Here is a 20,438-nt window from a genome sequence, read left to right on the forward strand (position 1 = left end):
TCTTCCACTTTGCTGACCTCTGGAAGCGATCCTTGACCAACCTGACCCAGCTTCTCATGGGAGGTCAACTCAAGGTCGCATATGACCAAGGCAAACATGACCCCAAGGGACCGTTCACTGGTCTGGAAGCTGTCTATGACGCTGTTGATGTAAGTATAGAGGGCGCTATAGTATCGGCTTTGTAGAATTTTGGGAGGGTGGCTATAACCAAGGCAAACAATCCTAAGCGACCGTTTAAGGGTGTTTGGACAGTTTACAATGCTGTAGATGCTGTTAGTAGGGGGTCGTACTCTGTTTAATGATTTATCTACAATATACCTATGGAAATCAAAGAATTGGTGGAGATTTGCAGTGCCTAAACTTGGGTTCTGATCTGAATGCGATTTAAAAAAAAAATAATAATAATAATTATTATTTTTAATTAATAATAAAAACTTAGTGAGTTGAAAATCTGGAAAAATTACATTTTCTCTGGAAAGTGAAATATGAACAATCTGTATATCATGCTCTCACATACCTGCACTTACTCAGCAACGGAAAAGGTAGCAGTTTAGATTCAGCTTAGGAATATAGTAGTTTTTAGAATTTCATCATCTCCTCATCTCCTCTTGTATTCCTCTCTCTCTTTCTGACCTCTCTTTCTCTCATTCTCCCATCTCTCTCTCCCTCCCCCTCTCTCTCTCCCACTCCCTCCCTCTCTCTCTCTCTCCCTCTCCCCTCTCCCCCTCTCTCTCCCTCTCTCTCTCTCTTTCTCTCTCTCTCTCTCTCACACAGTACCTATACTCCAAGAAGAGTGAAGGTAAGATTGTAGTTGAACTCAACCCAGAAGACAAACCCAAGCTCTAACAAGCATCTAGCTCTCAAGCAACACTCAGGCAACACTCAGGCCAACCAAAGAACCCAACCAAAGATAGCAATGGGAGCACATGAAGAAGCTAAACGGTTCTTAGCTATCCTGGAAACCAGGGAAAACCTGGGGGCGTTTCACAAAACTTGTCATCAGTGACAAATGACAGTTATTGTTATAAGCTACTGAAATTCTTGATTCTGATTGGTTATCAGCAGATTTGTCATTGATTTTTTTTCATTTGTCATTGAGGAAAGGCTTTGTGAAACAGGCCCCTGGTCAATGTGTTCCACTTTTTCCAGGCAGGGAATAGTCAGGGATTCAAGAAAAATCACTCAAATCAAGCGAAATTTTAATATCCTACAGAAATTAGTCAGTCTCATATAATTTTTTGTATCCAAAGATCATATCCACTAGATATTTGGCAACTGGCTTTTTTAAGGCTTGTTCAGATATGAAGTGATAAACAATAGCGCTTAAAAAAAAATACTTGTAATTGAATGGAAACCGCAACAAATTGACAAAGGTCTTTCAAGTATTCAATTAGCTCTGTATTATAAGATACAGAATCGTGAAGCCGTATCACACAGCAACACTGGTTTACCAACTCATATCTGAACTAGGCTCTATTGTATGTTACCGATAATTTGCTTGAAATAATGATCTCCCAATTGTACAAACTTCATCACAGGTAAAAGTCTCTGAACCCTCTACTGTGATCATCAATGATTACACCATTTAGCACAAACTTATTGTGGTAAAATCCACATTGCAATTCACCCACATGGACAATTCATATTCACTCATGTTTTTGGAGTGGTTTTAATTGTTCAATACTTGCTCAAAGTAGCTGAAATACACATTTTAAAGATGTTTGTCCACTCTTTGTAATATTTCTTGTCAATGAATTTTGTTCAGTGCCTGCCAAATTGAAATGATTCCTTGCCCTTGCTGCACCTGCGTGTAATGTTAAATGAATTAAGATGATCAGTACTAATAAACGAGAAATGAAATACAACTTTTCAGAAAAGATTCACTCAGTTTCACCTGCCTAAAAGCATGTTAAACTGAGAATAAGTATGTTCAGTTTGCATTCTTGAAAGAGATGATTAGTGTAGTGAAAAATATTGTGAAGAAATACCCCCCTTTTTTCACGATTCTTTTTTCCATATTTTTGAATTAGCTATACAATTACCTGCCTGATCAATTGAATTGAAATCAAAATGAAATATAATTTGTATTTCCCATCATGCATCAGGTATGGTCAAACAGTCGGTAGGACCAAATAGAGCTCAAAGCCGTTATGTGAGAATTCTTCTTGATGTAATAACATTTTCTTGTACATGTAGATTTTAAATGTTCATTTAGTTGAAGAAGTTGCTCAGGTGCTTTGCTAAATCACTTCCTATGGGTGAAGTGTCTTCATTCAAATTTCCTTACAACTTTATAATTCTTACTGCTTTCTTATTAAAAAGAAGCCTCTTTTGTTGAGGGGGGGGGGGGGTATGGGTTATTACGGATTTCCCTGAAGCAATGGAAGCTTGGGCCATTCTCCGAATCAAGATTTAGAGAGCAGGTTTTATTTACGCACACTCGCCTGCTCTAGCAACGCCCTGGACGCTAAGCTAGATTTTTTTTAATGAAAAGAAATCACTGTAATGATTATATTTGAATACTTGTAAATAATAAATTACATGCTGCATATAAAGAAGATGTACGGGTGTCTTTTTTAGAAGATTTGAATTCAATTTTTATATTTTTTTTGAAATTTACACATGTAATTGTGTCGATGATTGGTCATTATGAAAATGATTCACTTTATGCATGTATTTGTGTCAATACGAGTCTACGACTCTTATACAAGTTTAGTAATGATTTAGTCAGCGCAGGAGATGATATCTGTATACATTTATATAACCATATATCTTATAAATTTTCATTAAAAATTGTCATGATTATCATACAAGCTTTTGTAAAATGTTAATTTTGATGGGAAAATGGACAAATATCATGTTATATATGTATTTGGTATATTATGAAATAAAAGTAGGTTTTACTCAAAGCAACATGAATCATTGTTTCAATTCAGATACTGTGTGTCAATCAATTGTAAAGTTGTACAGTGTGAAAATTTGCATTTTGTCGTACATGCATTTGTATTCAAATTCTTTAACACACTATGGTTATCATTAGTTTCTTTGCTTGAATTCTAAATTAATGGAAATAAGCTACTGCATTTATTTAGTTATGAGTAAGTGTGCCATAACTCTAGTTTTTTTTCCTTCTTATTTTATTTATTTTTATTTTATTGACAAGATTGATTTAACCATGGACTTACAAGTGAAAATTCTGTTTGGTTTCTGTTGATGAATGTAAGCAGAGAAAGAACAATGAATGGGAGTTATGACAAAGGGAGTAATTTCATGATAACCAACGGTCACGAAAGGGGAAACATTGTGCATGTGCACAAGACCAGGAGAGAGAGAGAGAGAGAGAGAGAGAGAGAGAGAGAGAGGGGGGGGGGGGGGGGCTTCAGAAAGAGATATAGAGAATTATAGAGGGAAAGGAGAGGGCAAGAGAGGGAGGGAGAGAAATGATAGAGGGAGAAGGAAAGAGGGGAAATGGGCGTGAGAGAGGCCTAGGAAGGGAAAGAAAGAATTATAAAGGGAGAAGGAAAGAGAGAGGGGAAGAGAGAAAATGAGAGTGAGAGGGCTAGAGAAAGAGAATTGTAGAGGGAGAGAGAGTGGGAGTGAGAGAGGGCTAGGGAGGAAAAGGGGAAGAGGAAAAAGAAAAGAATATGAGGAAAGAGACTAATTACACATAATCCCTTTCATTGCGAGAGACCCATTTTGTTACCATACAATGAATATTACTCCTGCACATACGCACAGCAGTCACTTCATCCTTTCTCTCTAAGCTAAAGGAACTCCTAGTCTCACAGTCAGGCGAGTGTTTCATAGCTTGCATTATTATGAACTTGTCCAGTGTTGTCAAGCATTAAAGATAAACTTGAGTTCTGGTAATGCGATTGCATTGTGAAAGAAAAGGTGTGGAATGGATCAGAAAGTTGATCATATAGCATGTAAGTAATGGTGTGTAATGCAAAGTTCTTGAGTCATTAAAATCATCATAAATTTGGCCGAGTCTTGGTAAAGTAACAATCACTTACACAGAAAGATGTATATGGGACAACACGCATGGTGTCGGGGCTAGTACTACCCTGATTTCCTTATCTTTCTATACTCATTACTCAGCCAGTATAAATTTTCTTCCAAAATTGTTTGGCACATGACATTTATTTGTAATCTTGAACATTCAGTGTGTGTTTCGTTAGATTCTGTGAGAATTCATTTTCTTTTTTTACCAGAACTCCAGTTTATCTTTAACCTAGCATTGTTTAGAGCTACTCTATGGTCAATAATATAGGAACGTCCTGTTGCTCTATAGCTTTTCTCACAGACATTTTGGTTTAAAAATTTCTTTTCTTTTTTATAGGACCATACTATACATCTCAAATCAAATGGAGGCACCCACAGCACAAAACTTTAATTTGACAAACAAGTTCTCAGTTCTCACACACTGTATAATGAGCTACCGGTATACCAAGAAAAGTTTCATGTTCGTGATCATTAAGCACTTCATCATCATCATTTCTCACTTAAATTAAGGGCTCCCATTTGAAAGTTGTGAATGATTCCAATGAATCACAACTTTGTATTACAGTAATTGCAACTGTGTATCAAAGATATAGGAATTGTGATCGATTCAAATCAATATTAACTTTTTCATACAAAGGGGCCCAAATCTTAATTTCCATTTCCAACCAAATTTCCAATATTTCTACAATTACAGATCAGATATTTTCAATTGGTAACAGATAATTTAGAGCATGGAAAAAGCAAGAATCCAAACAAATGCATTCCTTTGAACATCTAACATGTGATCTGTTATGATAGGAATACAGTCCTCAACAGCAACACATTACAAATCTCTTCCAGAATCAAGATGCCTCCTTGCATTCACAGAGTCACATTTAAATATTCACTAGCTGGGTCTTCCCCAATACACTCATACAAACATTTCACTCTCATCGGAACAGAATGAGAATACAGTGGAAACTCGCTACAAGAAGGCCTTTGAGACCATAAAATTACCTGTTATATCAGGTTTCTTGTAACATCAAAGCAATTTATAACAAGTTTCCACTGTAAGAGAAACAAAGAAAAAATGTGAATAAATAATGAAAGAGCTGCAAGTTTGATATCCTCTTCACATGAAGAAACATTTATTGACAAACATGACCAGGTCACGCAGGACGGGCTTCAAATAAACTTCCTGATTCAAATCCAGATTTCCAGAGCTGGAGGGTTCCGGTGATGATGATGACGACGACCGAGTGGCGAAAAACCAGGAGCCTTTTAAACACCATCTTGCGAAAGTGATCATTATTATCTGCAAAGTTTGAATTTTAGTGAACTATGCTTTCCATCAACTCATCATGAGTACTCATGTGATGTTCTGTTCTGAGCAAGATGTGACGGTTGCCCTGAGTCTGGGCTGATGCTTGCTTAGAGTTTGTCCATGTGAAGAGAAAGAACAGTCCGTTGATCAGAACATCCTAGAAGTTCAGCTTCGTTCGCTTCCAGTGACGTCTCTTGGCGTTGTAGCTGTAGAGACATAAACAAAACAAAATCATCATTTCTTACACAATCTATTCTATACTTTGCCACCAACTCTACATGAAGAATGTGAGCTAAATTGACTTGGGAAAATGCAATTTTGCAACATATTCTCAAATTACTAGCAAATAGGAATAAAAAAGAGTAATACAACTATCTGTTTGAAGTCAAATGGAAATCCTAGAAAAAAAATGCATAGAGAAGCTTTATTATTTTCTGGTAACAATTGGTAACAAATCCTCCAAAAAAAGGTTGGGATTTGAAACAGGAAGCACATTATTTTTAAGACTGAATTTATTTTTCCTCTCTCAACTCTGAACCAGCTTTCATCACAGTTCATCTCTTTTTTAAATCCTTTTCTTTTCAAATGGTGTTTTTCACTAAGTCAGCTATATTAGAGCAAAATTGTTTCTTCCACATTGCAGGGGTGAAAGTAACCCCCTCTACCACGCCCTGCCCCCCCCCCCCCCCCCCCCCCCCCCCCCCCCCCCCCCTTGAGCAAAAAAAAAAAGAGAGAATTCGCGGGGAAAACATGGCATCGAACAACATTCTCCCTTTTTTTAGTAAAAAAAAAAAAAATCAGAAAAAAATCGGGAATAGAGAAAATAAAAGAAAATCTGGAAACTGATTTAAATTGGGTAATTATCAGGCCTGACATTGAAGGTGTGCACTATTGGCCCCCCCCCCCCACCCCTCCAACCACCCCATCTATTGCCTTACTAACACAGTACAGATCAGGTATGGAAGACAAAGTGCAGATGGTGAAGGTTTGATTGACTTACCGAATCCTGTTGCCTGTCCTGAGACGCACCCACTGTGGGATGGGGCGATTCTGCTTTTGCTTCTTAGCAAGCTTCTGCTTGATTTTGAATGTCTTGTGGGAAGGCTGTAGAGGGAGACAAACAAACAGGAATCAATTTACTACTACAAGGTTTACTTCAATGTTAATCTCTCTCCAGCAGTAGGGTACATGTCAATAAATATCTTAAACTTAAAGGCAAAACCAAGGCCATGAATCAAAAGGAGGGCCTAGTCATTTTGTAGTAGTATCTGCAGTGAAAAATAAAAAGGGAGCAGTGAGCCCTCTCAAAGGAAAAATTGCTCTGGTAAACGGAAAAAGAGCTCCCGCAAACTGAAAATTATTTTCTACACCAAAGTTGACATCGCAAAATCAGGCATTTTCGCATTCCATATCTATTTGCGTTTTAAATGGAACCAACTTGGCATACTCTCAACAGACTCGGGGGTCAGCGCTTTTGACTTGGTTTTGTCAAATAAATTGCACATTAGCTCATAATATTCCAAATCATCATAAAACATGTGGAAGATACACAAAGCACCATCATTGATCATTCCAGTAATAAATTGCCACCTTTTTGGTTACATTCTTCACAGACTATAAAGTGCTTTGTACGAGCAGAGAGAAGGGTCCACAAGAAGCAAAGTTCGTCATGTGCAGGAATGGGCAATGACGTACAGACCACTACAGTCAGTCATACACATCATCCCAAGTAGGGGCGCTGGTCCGAGAATGAGGATCGTCTGCATAAACAAGGATATATCCTTGTAGTAGGGTGTCTGAACGATTTTTCAATTTTCAATTTGGGATCGTTTTTCACCATTTTTGTTTGATATTTGAATAAAAAATGTTATCAGAATAATACATTTCAAATTTCAAGTCTCACCGATGTTTCTATCAAAAGTTACAGCCCCTCCAACACGCTGGTATATTCATATCATTTTGGTCAAAATCGACGAAAAAGACGTCCACGCAGAGTGATGTTGTTTTGCTAAATTTAGCCAAACAGCTGTATCGCGCGATATGCAAGCGTATGCATATCGTACGCATGCTGCTAAGCCAATCCGCGACTTGCAGCTTGAGCTACGCTGTCTCCGAGACATGTGCGATTGACTAGTATGGTTGGCGTTCGTCGCACAATAAACCCGGAAGTGAATGCACGTTATAGTCAATGGCAATATCGCGGAGACAACGCACGTGTCTCCGCGATATTGCCATTGACTATAACGTGTATTCACTTCCGGGTTTATCGAGGGAATTGCCAACCATAATTTCAGTCACTATAATTTGGGGTTTCGTTCGTGCGCGGAGATGTTACGCGATGTAACCATGGTTTGGACTGAGCGGAGCGCACGCCTCCTAATTAGCTGATCCACCAAATAGCGAGAAGGGTATTTTTAAACTGTTATCAGTTGTGATCCCTGGGGGCTAGCGAAAATATAATCACATAGAATTGTTCCTTAGGACTGGGACTACTTATCGATCGGGGCGTCATATCTCAAAAGTGACAAACCTCAGAGTTAGCCAGGACACAATGTTTAAATTGCTGTTTTGACCAAGATATTTTTAGAATTTCGGGGGCTACGCCCCTTTGGAAATATTGGAATTCACCTGCTCTTTCATATGACACCTCATTCATTGATTATCACCTTCAGGATCACAACTGATAAAGGTTTGAATCTCGATTTGAAAAAAAAAAATTGACTTTTTTTGCATGGTCGCGCAATGCACGTAGGCTGCATAGGGATGCGTGTAATCTCTATGGGAAGAATTTTAGCACACAACATCGGGTGCGCGATCAGACACCCTACTTGTAGGGTCTATAAGCAGGCAAAATGCGTCCGAAAAAATAAAAATCGTCCACATTTTTTTCAGGGCTTTGCAGGTTTCAGGTTCCCGATCTGCGCGCTGGAGATGCGGAAAACGGAATCCGCAAAAAATGGATTTCGCGTGATAAAATACCCCCAGTTCACCGTCTACTTTTATTGGTTGTCCGTCTTCCCAAGGATTTATTGCTCGTAACGTGAAAGTCTTGGTACAAAGTCAATGTAAAAATAAAATGCATCAAGAAAATCATCGCAGGATTCCATTTTTAACATCGCCAACACGCGAATTGGAAAATCAGAATCATCAGCGCAAATGAGGATGATCCTTATTTTTCGCGAACGTGTCTGTTTACGTTTGTGCAGATGTTCCTAATTATTCTCGGACCAGCGCCCACATTACGCGTCATGCGCACATTGATGCCGATGTCATCAAGCCAGGTTTAGACTTTCACATTTCTTTACAAATTACATCACTCAACGTGCATGCAGGCACAAATGGATGCCATGGCATTATGTAATTTGTATTGTCACCACGCCTTTCAGAATTCAGACTCTGCCAACACCACTACGAGTACGACTAGACCTAGATCTCCAACAAGTTACAGTAGTCTAGTCTACGACTATGAATGCGAGTCGGGTACGAAGTCCATGTCCGGATTACAAATTGTCTGCACCTGTCTTGCATTTGTCCTCGACTCAACTTATAATTCCTCAAAATTTGTAACTGGTATGTTAAATATTCGAAGACATCGATCACCATTAATGTAACTGATTCACATGAGAATTATCCAAAGGCTCAACTTTTTGAATGCGAGTTTACTCCTCAATACAAAGCTAGTGCCCATCGTTACATCAAAAATGTCAACGTTCGGGACTACACTTGGAAGAAACGACGTCACAGTGGTTGAACATGCAAATCTCTTACAATCTCTAACATCACGCTGATAATATTTTAATCTTATACTTAGTAGAGAACTTATATGATTGAATTACATGTTACATATAATTATTTACATGTTTTTCATTGTGTACATGATAAAATAGTGAGTTTTATACCATGGTCGCGGTTGTTTCTCGACTTCCGATCAAGACCAAAGACGAAGAGATTTTGTTACGGACGAAAGGGGGCGGTATTTTTTTTAGAGATTAATCCAATTAGCCTATGGGGCTCAGTTTATTACCCTTTTGAAAACTTTGTCTACCTTTACACAAAAATATCACATAAATAGTTACAATTTGAATTTGAATATACTTAAAAGTTTAAAATTATAAGTATCAGCTAATCCTAAACTGAATTTGCAAAGGTCTTTTTAGATAAAAGAATCAGCTAACTTTATTTTCCTGTACCCCTACCCCTCTTAGAAAAGTAGAATCGTCCATCAAACTCGACTTTGGCCCATTAATTACAGTACAGGCGCTACTGTTGAACGAATTTTGACTTTGAGAGTGAAATAACAGATAGATCGTAGATGGGATAGCGGAACAAAACCGTAAGTAATTTGTATCAATTATTTGTGAATAGACTACTGTAAGTTTGTCGATTTCAGCTGTCAGCTAAAATGAACTAAATCAAGATAGTTTTGTCGCTAAAATGTCAGGCACAGCTCAGCTCAAGTTGCACGACACTGCAGCTTGCAGTTGATTTGCCAGGCGTCGGAGGTTGCTAGGTTCGCTGACAGATTGTGTTGCCAGAGTTCCGGGGGACCGCTGCTAGCTAGGCCAGGCACGAACCGAGAACGAGGTCTTGCGCCTAGCCCTAGTCCTAGACGGGTCTAGAGTAGAGAGGAGAGTTAGTCAGATAACTTTATTAGTATTTTCTTTTCAACAAAAAAGTGAGAGACTCGACGCTGGCACACGTACACGCTGTCTCTGTGACTTTGCCACATTGTGTGTGTGTCACTGTGTTGCCCGGGTTTAATTTTACAGACAAGTGATTAGACCTAGAGGCTAGATCTAATCGGATCATTTTTTTTATTTTTTAGATATGAATTATTTAATTAGACTATGTCTGGCACTCTGAGGACCGACCTTTAAACTTCACCATCAGAAAGACTTGACTCAGTTCGAACCCGCGTCCTCGCCTGATACTGATAGACCCTAACTTGGCTTAGCCTTGGCCTGGCTAGACCGAAAACTTCAGTCTCTCTAATCGTCGGTTGTTCTAGCCTTAAGGGCTCTCTCGAAATGTTTTTTTAATGATATTATTCGAGAGAGCCTTAAACGGCTCCCATACCCCTGCACGGAGAGGCATGTAAACAAAACTCAAAAGTGGTCCAAAATCACACTTTCGCGCACCCGACCAATATTGGACAGTGGCTTTGATAAATTTTGTCGTAGTTTTGGTCTTAATTACCGCTTTAATTTCAAAATCGGATCTGAAAATAACAAAATAAGAGCAATTTTCTTACCAGACCGATACAGCTCAGCTCCCTTTTCACGTGTACCGTGTGAATTCACGATGTCTACACAATGGTGATGACCTCTGACTAGCACTTCCGTAATTGTGGGTAAATTGTGCTGCTTCCGTATAATGCGCTGTATGAGTGTTATTCAGCGCATTATACGGAAGCAGCACATTTACGAAGTGCTAGTCAGAGGTCATCACCATTGTGTAGACATCGTGAATTCACACGGTACACGTGAAAAGGGAGCTGAGCTGTATCGGTCTGGTAAGAAAATTGCTCTTATTTTGTTATTTTCAGATCCGATTTTGAAATTAAAGCGGTAATTAAGACCAAAACTACGACAAAATTTATCAAAGCCACTGTCCAATATTGGTCGGGTGCGCGAAAGTGTGATTTTGGACCACTTTTGAGTTTTGTTTACATGCCTCTCCGTGCAGGGGTATGGGAGCCGTTTAAGGCTCTCTCGAATAATATCATTAAAAAAACATTTCGAGAGAGCCCTTAAGGCTAGGTTGTTCCACTGAGACTACGTCTGGCTCCACTAGACCTCCGATTATAGAGACTGAAGATTGTCCTATCGGGACTGTACGGAACCAATGGTTCGGTTCGGCAGGACCGCGATGAATGAGATAGAGTAGAGTCTCCGGTTTGCGGCATCGCCCGGTTTGCGGCCAGGGGTATTTGTTTTAAAAATAAAATGAATATGACTCGATAATAATCATTGAAACCTACCGCGGATTCCACGGTAAGTTCTGCTTTGCCGAAAACGTCCGTAGCAGGTGCTCCTGTCGGTACGGAGTATCCGTCAGCGATGTCGGAAATCTACGGCACCAGTCGCCGATGAAAATTCCAGCAGGTGCTAACTTTTAAGTTAAGAGATCGAGGCATGACTAGATCAATATTGTAGCTCTATTTGTCCGATATTTGTCCGATTGGAGGTGAAATTTGATGTTTTTGTGGAAGTATGATGGCTGTGGTCTGTCTCCTAATTATCGCGGATATTTTGATTGTGCCACCGCATGGCCAGTTGCATGGGGTGGCCGCAAACCGGCACGTAATTACGTGTTTTTTCTGGTTTGCGGCGGGGGGTGTTAATACACACATAACATGCGGGATCGTGCATGATGGTATGTGTGCTGATGTGTGTACCCGCTATGACCCGATAGTTTCTAGTAGTACTTACCCCCGGATGGGATGATCCATTCGAGGAAAAGGTGAAATTGTTTAAAACTTGACAAATTTACCGTAGCAACAGATAAACATGAGAATTTGGGTTACCCGTAGTAATTTGGTACATGCTTTCATCGTGACGTAGCGCATAAAGCTTTGTGACGTATGCGTGCCGCAAACCGGTAATGCGTGCCCGCAAACCGGGGAACTCGAAGCATTTCGAAACGTGGTCAATGCTGACCACGCTGTGGGTCAGTTAGGTTATTTGTGACTTCTATTTAATAAGTAAGTATATGGACTCTTTATTGAGGGTATTGAAGTATTCTGTGAGTATTCCAATAAAAATAGAATCGGCAGTTCCCGCCGATCGGCCGCAGACCAGAGCCACTACTCTATGCTACGAGATTTTCACTCTTTACATCCTCACACATGCTGCAATATGACAATAATTAGAGTCTAATTAAAAATAACATATATATAGCTTATTTGACTTACGATAGCTTGCTCATTTAGATCCTAAATTAATGATTAATCCGAGAAAGTCTCGTCGTCAACATTATTCGTCTTGGTTTTAGTTGATGAATATTAATTTTTTCTTTTCGAACGTCCAATAGCTACCGTAGCTACATACGAGTCGGCCCGGCTTGACCAACGAACTCCCACGAAACGAGTGCTCTGATTGGCCATTGGCTATGTTTTGGTAGGTGGACCCGGAAATATATCGGCCGCCGGGTAATATTTTGAATGCATGAACGTAAGTGCTTCGCGGTTCTGAGGAACAAATTGGATAATTCATATAAGTAAGTCCGAAAATTTCACATTCTATAATAGGTTAGCAAATTTTGAAAACTGTAATTAGGAGATATATAGACCGACCTAATTTACATCTGATTTAGAAATCAGGAAATTAGATCTAAATAAAGAAAATCGGGGGAGAAATGTCGGTAACGAAAAGCTGTTACGCTGTGGCTCTAATTTACCCCCACGGTACGAGATCTCTGGGTTGCCATCTGTATTGGGGAATGACAACAAATGTCAGTTTTATTAAAGAAATGACCCAAATCAGATGGTTATTGCTGTCTATAGCCTGGCCTAATGTCAATGAGGCATAGCAAGCCAAGAGCCAAGAATAGTGTCGGTGACAAGTCTAGTCTCTATTATTATTGACTTTGTACTAGATCTAGATCTAGATCTAGGTAGTTTGTTCACTTTTTTGATGTGTTTGAATTGGGTGACCAAAGCCAAGGCAAAGAAGACAAAGTTCGTGGAGCTGGAGATTTTGAAAATATAAGAGCATGTGATTTTCGATCTATGATTTCTCATATTTTACACAAATTTATTCATTTTAATAAGATCTAGATCTACATCTAAACCCTATTATATAACCACATGGATGGCAAAGTTTTTTAATACTAATTGGTTCAACTAGATCTTGAAAATTAATCGTCAAAGGATTCCAGAAATATTGCGATATTAAATAAAAATTTGATGTCGGATTGGTGTGTGCGCTGCAACTAAAAAAGTCATAAAACAACAAGACCATACAGTACTTTGCGCACAGGGGGTTAACAACAGCTGATTGATCAAAAAATGTGATCTATCAAAAACACCATCATGATCATAATTTGCACGGCAAAATATAAAATCAGTTGGTACCACTTTTACTTACAAAAAATACAATTTTGAGGAAATCTGCTCTCAAAAAGAAGATTTCCAGTCTTAGCCTTATCAGGTAGAGCGAGAGGATGTTGAGCACCTTTTTGTAACTTGCCCAACCCTAGCATCTGTGTAATATTAAGGGTAACCTCAACACAAAACAGTTTGCACAATACTTTGAGTCTGTCCCTGCGCTGTTCTTGGAGTCAGTGCTCTTTTTCCCCCCTGGACACATCAGCAATAGTGCCAAAACACAGCTGCATAATACACTTAAAAATCCTATATTATTTTATACCCAATCTTCATGCAAAAAACCTGTCAAAATCTACTTCAACGACCTATAGAAAAACATTTATGGAACTTCGGCACACTCACAGTGCCGACGATCTTAGCAGAGGAAAGATACAAGCATGTCAAGTAGTGTTGTAACATCACAGATATCTCCAATTCCGTTTAACCGCCAGTCGAAACCGGACAGTTTTCGGTTAAATGATTAAAAACAAATACATTTAAAAAAATTAAAAAAATGCCTTTAAAGGCATCGTTTAACAATTTTAAATCTGAGATGCACGCCCCTACGTGTTATCAGTGTCTGTGATATGGTGTAATATTGAAGCCCCCCTAAAACAAATCATGCTTCTAAATGATCAAGAAGTGCCTCAAAAAAGTAAAGGTCTTTGAGTGACCGGTTTTACCATACTCGTTTTCCCCAATAGACTGTAGTGTTGTGAAAACCGTATGTCAAACGCAAAATTTGGATTTGATTTCCAATCATAAATATCTTCATAGTCAGACAGGCGATCGGCTTGTAAAAGTCATCGGGTTCGTGACTGACCTAGAGGATTATAATCATTACAGCATGAGCTAAATCCAGAATTTTATTTCAGAATCTGAGACAAAGTTACCGGATCCCTTTAAGGGGGCTGTTTAAAAAGAGGGATGATACTGAATAGTGTAAAAATGTCTTTCACCGAGTGTCGGTGTAATACAAGATTAATTAACCTTATACACTGTAATGTTGTGCATTTATTTTATGAAAGTTGTAATTTTATTTTGTATGATGTTGTTAAGTATTAAAGGATTTTCATTTTGTTTCTTTCTCCACTACTCAGGTAAATCTTACCATGGAATCCAAACACCCATCTTCAAAATAAGCTCATTTCATCCTTCATAAACCAGTGGTAGTGACACAGTGCAGCACTCCATCTTACCATCTACTCCACCACAGAATTGAACTTATTTTTCAGCTTGGAATGACAGGGTTTGAGCGGGGACCATCCTGGGCATGTCTTCCATGATGTAGAGATTATGATTGGCTGTTTCTGAGAGGACTCCTCCATTTATAAAGAGGGGAGTATAAGCAGTAGTGCAGGAAACCAATCATGTCGTTTCTACAGGGAACCACTGGCAGGAGTTTTGAATATGATCTCGTAAGTTACATTTTGATAATTTGAAATATGGCTTTTCTCTGATCAATGATGGTGCCATAGATAGAAAAAAAATTGATAAAAAAGGAGAACTTAACTTTTATACAAAAATTGGCCCAAGTAGAAATAGAAACCAAAAACAAAAACATTGGAGAAACATTTAAGTAAAAAAAATGTGAAATAAACCAGACTCACAATAATGGAAACAAATCTGATTTGATGGAGGTACACTAAAAATGAAATGGACTGACAATTACAATTAGCATGTAATAACATTGCCCATGAGGGGGGTATTACTCAGCAAGTCATCATGCCATGCAATCCATGCATGCTTTCCAACAGCTTTATGAATCGTAAATATTCTTCTTTTCAGAATCCTTATGAGAGTTTTATGAGGAATCATCTCAAGCACTATGGCTATTACACAGGTAAGCTTTCGCACTTAAACATAAACTTGCAGATCAACCTTAGGCAACCTATTGAGTGGTCTGACATTGGAAATAGTTGCTCCTTAATTTTTTGACGATTTGGGGTTAGGACTTACTTTTAGTTGGGATTTTACCAGATGAGATAAAGGATTTCCTATTGTGTTAGGTCAAGATTTGAAGTAGAGTGTTAAAAATTGTTGCCAGAGTAATTGTCACTGTAGCTTGTTTCATAATTCAACCACAAACTCTGCCTATTAGAGGTATGTTGGCCTATTTACTGTATTCTTTTGTCTCTCTGTTTTCATCCTGCTATAATTAAGTTTATTTGTAAATAATTTGAATCTTTCTATTGCATTTTTTTTTTTTTTTTTTTTTTTTTTTTTACTTTTGTGAGCTTGTTGAGTTTGAATTGCTTGTGACTTGTGTACTATGTCACTGCACACCCACTCTACCATAGGCTGCTCTGTAGGACCATTTGAACTAGAAAAAACAAAATATGAACAAATATAAATAAAAATGAAGGAACCAAGTCTATGCCTGTTCAGCATCTGAAATTTTCTTTCCTTGAGGCTTCCTCTGATAACGCACCAATGCACACCACCTGATCCTTTTAATGTATAGTTTGTATCAGAATACCATTTTCTTAAAGTTTCAGGCAATAGTTAACTGCTAGAACCACGACTTTGTGGTGCAACAATAGATTAGTTAATAAATATGTGCAAATGTATGCATGCTTTGATTATCTACAGTGGTAGTGCCAGTGGTTTGTTTTGCATACATGTACACTCTACATGTAGCCACAACTCCACTGCCTAAAGTGATGACATTCTGTCAGCATATTTCAGTCAAAGTTTGCCTGCAACTTTAGAAGAAGAAAAAAGTTCTATTCTGCACAGCTTGAAATGGACTGGGATTGTTATGCTATAATGGTGTTCCAGTTGAAAAATAATCCTCCTCTTTCTTTGCTACTGTACACATCTTTTCAATCTGTGTGCACTAACCACACACACACACACACCCATTGCTTGGTGCTAGGTCGGAATGAGAATTACCGGACACCTAACAAAGCTTTGAAGGCGTGGGACCGAGCGAGTGGTTATGAGCTGAGTGATGGGGCGTCAGATACTGATTATGAGAACCAGGCACTCAAAGATGATGACAAAAATGATTTGGGTGAGTCTAGAAAAACACTCTATTTCTTTTCATGCACACTAACATTATCTCTCCCTTTACCAGAGCCCCGTCTTAAAAAGAGTTGCGATTGATCCAAGTCAATCGCAAGTGTGCAGTCTCTTGCGATTGATATCAACTGTGTGTAAGACGGGGCCCAGAACTATTTGTCTCTCTTACTACTAAAGATGATGACAAAAATTATCTGGGTGAGTCTGAGTCTGAGTCTAGAAAAACACAATTCTTTCCGTGCACACTAACATCTCTTCGTCAACCAAATTATTTGTCTTTCTCACTAAAGATCACCTTAGAAGCAAAATTACAGTGAACCCTTTCTATAAAGACCACCCAACGGAGACAAGAAAAGCGGTTTTCATAGGCAGGTGGTCTTTATGTACAGGTTCCTTTAGTACATATGTTTTAATGAGAAACCATTTACTAGGGAAACAAAACATGTGGTCCTTGTAGACAGGTGGTCTTTCTATACGGGTGGTCACTATAGCAGGTTTGACTGTACTTGTCACTAGTGTTGAAGATGTTTTGGATTTACAGTGCTTACATCCACGATGTCACTATAAAGTGCACCCCTATTCGTATATCTTTTTATCAGCAAAAGTAAATTACTTGACAATCACACTATTATATATCTCTCCATTCTAGAAAAATACATTATTTGTCTCTCTCTTAATGAAAACCATCTTTGTCGCTTACTTTATAAACAAATATTTCTCCCCTAACCCAAAGTGATTAATCACTCACATTTTGTCTCACAATAGTTTCTCTCCTCTTGTCAAAAGTGTAGTCTTCCCTGAACCTCCGCTCCCACCACAAAGGAAATAGAATATTAATAAAGGAATGAATAAACAATTAAAGGAATTGATCTCTCAAAAATCAAAATTTGATGTTATTCAGCCCAGTGCCCACTATGGTTTTTCTTTTGATTTGTGTCATTTCTTGTTTCAAGTTGTTTTTGGCATTTGTTTTGTTGTTATTTGTTTGTTCGTCTCTCTGTTTAATCTTCTCTGATTTGTATTCCCTTGTTCTGCAATTGTTCTGTGTTGTTCATTGATTGCATTTTTCCTTTCTCTGTTTGTGTTTATTTTTTCTCTGCTTTTCTTTCTTTCTCTGCTTGTTGTTCTACATGTATGTCTGTCATAAAGCATATTTTTTTGTCATTAAAAAAAAAATAGTTTTCATTATGTTTTTTTGGCTAAATTCATATCACTGTTGATAATTCATCATGTACATGTATGTAAATAACGCTTCATAATTCTTTAGTAATGGATTTTATTTAATTTTATCAATGTACTAATCAACTTTTATTATTATCACGCTACTCAGATTAGCATGGTAATGCATATTTACTACAGTAAAATTTAACAGACTACTGTACTTTCAGGAAGTTTTTTTTTGTATTTACCGGTAATTACTAAATTTGATTATTGATGACCCTAATTGATCCTATTTCTGTGGCTCACTTCAAAATGTAATGCATTGCAGCATAAGAGAGTCATTTGAAAATATCTGTGATGGGTTTTTCAACATGGTCTCAAAAGGATAAATGATGAGAATAACTACCCCCTCTGATGGTAGCTCACTGCCAGGAGATCTCGAGCTATGCATACCTTTGCATTAACACGCGTCTCTTGAGTTTATTAATTTTCTGCATTGAATGCATGCATCGCGACCACTCACTCTCAAACAATGGGGTTGGGTACAGTTGCTAGGCAACCTACATTTTGATGAAGGTGTTATGACAATTCACACGAGGCTGAACATGTACTCTCTGATTGAAGACACACCCATCTCTCAAAGGGAGAGAGAGAAAAAAAAAATCATGTATAGGAAACATCACCCAATAACTTTAATAATAATAATAATAACACAGCATTTATTATGCGCCATCGATCTAGTAAACTATTCTGAGGCGCAGAGGGATAGAATTAGAATGGGATACATAGAGAAATGAGAAGGGGGGGGGGGGGAGAAAAGAAAAGAAGAAAAAATGCATAGATGTACATTCAACATATAATTAACTAAAATAACATGCGAACATATATGACTTTAGATTCGTTTTAAATGTTTCTAGGGATTCGCTGTTCTTTCCTATTAATCTACAAGATTTCCCATTAAAGTGTATGAGATGGGCATAAAGCAAAAATAATGTACAATTTTTTTTAATAACTTGGGCATCACCATTTTCTTGATAACATGACGTACTAAGCGAAGTCGTTTATCAAGTAAATGTATTAACATTTATGGATGCTTCCTTCCCAGGTGTGTTTGGTCATGAAGTATTTCATTCACCTGCTCTTATCCTTCGTACTACAATTGCTAGAAGCAAATTGCATGAATAAGTTGGTGCTCTTCTGTGACGAGGATTTCACATAAATTAAATATATTTGTCAGCTGCTATATTTTAGTATTATCCTTCCAGCTACATGTATGATTTACCCTTATTGAAAATCATTTGTTATTGAATTAAAAAGTCTTACTAAAGCTTGGTATGTGACAACTTTGCCTGGTACGTCACAATTTCAAGAAAATGGCTGCGTTCATGCCATGCTAAAAGGCAATCATGCCAAGAACATCTTCATTTATATTTCTTGTGCACTTTCATAAGGAATATTTTACATCAAAGAGCAGGAAAACATTTCATTTTTCAGAATACCTACACTGATTCTTTGGGGTGAGGTTTCCTTCAAGAATTATACATACAGCTTTAGTATTTCTATCTTTGTTGATAGTTGCTACCAAGATGTTTGATTAATTTTCAAGAAGGGGACTTATCACTAAAAGGAGATATTGGTATTTCATTAAAAAGATTAATCATTAATATCGACCTAATCTGATGTTATCTTTAATTTGTTTTCTGCCATTTAATCAACCTTTGGGGTTTCTTAATTGACGCATTATTAAGCATGCATTTTCTTTTTTAACAAAAGTGGAAAGGGGGATAGACCATTCATTTGTTTCCTGACATATTGTGTACAACTGAATTTCTGCAATTATTAAAAATGGATCTGTTCCCTTCTCCCCTTGTGTCTTACCACCTATACATGTAATATAACAATATCTCACCTCTCCAGTTATTCTCTCCCATTCTACCTTCCCACTCCCTCCTAATCATAGTATACTCTTTTGAGTTTCTTTTGTATTGCTCTCTCACTCTCTCTCTCTCTCTCTCTCTCTCTCTCTCTCTCCCCTCCCCCTCTTTCTCTCTCTCTCTCTCTCTCTATATATATATCTCTCTTTCTTTCTCTCACTCTCTTTCTCTCTCTCTCTCTCTCTCTCTCTTCCTTCTCTCCCTCTCTCCCTCTCTCTCTATCTCTATACATTTATCTATCTTTCTCTGTCTTTCTCTCATTCCCACTTTACTTGTCAGGTTTTCTTAATACCAGAACATTTGCTGGTTTAGAAGGTTAGGTCTTACTTGCACTTTGTAGTAAATTGCACATTACAACATTCAACGTGTCCAACCGACCCCCTCCCCCTAAAAAGAAATAAAATAAATAATAATAATAATGATAATAATGATAACAGATACATACATGTACATGATGTATCCACACTAAATAACTGTGCTTCAATTGTGAACTTGACATTGAAGGGAAAGTACAATGTAGAATGTTTTCGTTAAAGTGACAAGGGAATCATAACAAATCCCAAAGTTACAACAAGACCACATATTAAACTGATCCCATTTTATGGGATTACATGTTTATGCCTTAGTTTCAAACCATCTTCATAATAGATACCACTCTCCTGCCCTTTGACTTTGCAGTTTACCAACAATTAACCATAGAGGCTGGCTGCTGATATTGTACTTGTATTAATCACCACCAATGTACCTAAACAATGCAGGCTGTGGTTTCTTTGTGCTGTTAACCTAATTTCAGAGTCTCTTTTGATTGTGTTGGTTAGCAAGGGCAGCTGATAGATTTCTGAGAGCCTTTGAGGTAGGAGGCAATCAATAATGGACTGCTCTGAGATGGAAGTAGTCTGCGCTAGGATGCTAATCAATATTACAA

The 20,438-nt window shown here is 38.0% G+C and overlaps 2 protein-coding genes and 1 non-coding gene across 4 annotated transcripts in view; 2 read left to right on the top strand and 1 right to left on the bottom strand.

Moving 5' to 3' along the window:
- Positions 1-2,919, top strand: part of LOC115925591 (prostaglandin reductase-3-like) — a 3,665-nt gene extending 746 nt beyond the window's left edge. Inside the window, exons 2-3 of the mRNA XM_030989757.1 lie at positions 1-149; positions 775-2,919. The exon at positions 1-149 is cut by the window's left edge and continues 37 nt beyond it. Of these exons, the coding sequence (XP_030845617.1) occupies positions 1-149; positions 775-846 (221 nt within the window). The 3' untranslated portion in view covers positions 847-2,919. The remainder of the gene's footprint in view (positions 150-774) is intronic.
- A 2,184-nt stretch (positions 2,920-5,103) lies between these two features.
- LOC585835 lies at positions 5,104-9,292 on the bottom strand. Its single transcript, XR_004064833.1, has 3 exons — positions 9,208-9,292; positions 6,309-6,412; positions 5,104-5,514 (listed from the first exon to the last, which is right to left on the bottom strand). It is a non-coding gene; the product is annotated as an uncharacterized LOC585835 (transcript).
- Positions 9,293-9,548: 256 nt separating this feature from the next.
- Positions 9,549-20,438, top strand: part of LOC582973 — a 53,998-nt gene continuing 43,108 nt past the window's right edge. For both annotated transcript variants that reach the window (XM_030989759.1, XM_030989760.1), the window contains exons 1-4: positions 9,549-9,641; positions 14,495-14,812; positions 15,183-15,237; positions 16,273-16,410. In XM_030989759.1, the coding sequence (XP_030845619.1) occupies positions 14,765-14,812; positions 15,183-15,237; positions 16,273-16,410 (241 nt within the window). In that variant the 5' untranslated portion in view covers positions 9,549-9,641; positions 14,495-14,764. The remainder of the gene's footprint in view (positions 9,642-14,494; positions 14,813-15,182; positions 15,238-16,272; positions 16,411-20,438) is intronic.

The sequence above is a fragment of the Strongylocentrotus purpuratus genome, unplaced genomic scaffold (assembly GCF_000002235.5).
Source record: "Strongylocentrotus purpuratus isolate Spur 01 unplaced genomic scaffold, Spur_5.0 spur5_scaffold_18, whole genome shotgun sequence".
NCBI lineage: Eukaryota > Metazoa > Echinodermata > Echinoidea > Camarodonta > Strongylocentrotidae > Strongylocentrotus > Strongylocentrotus purpuratus.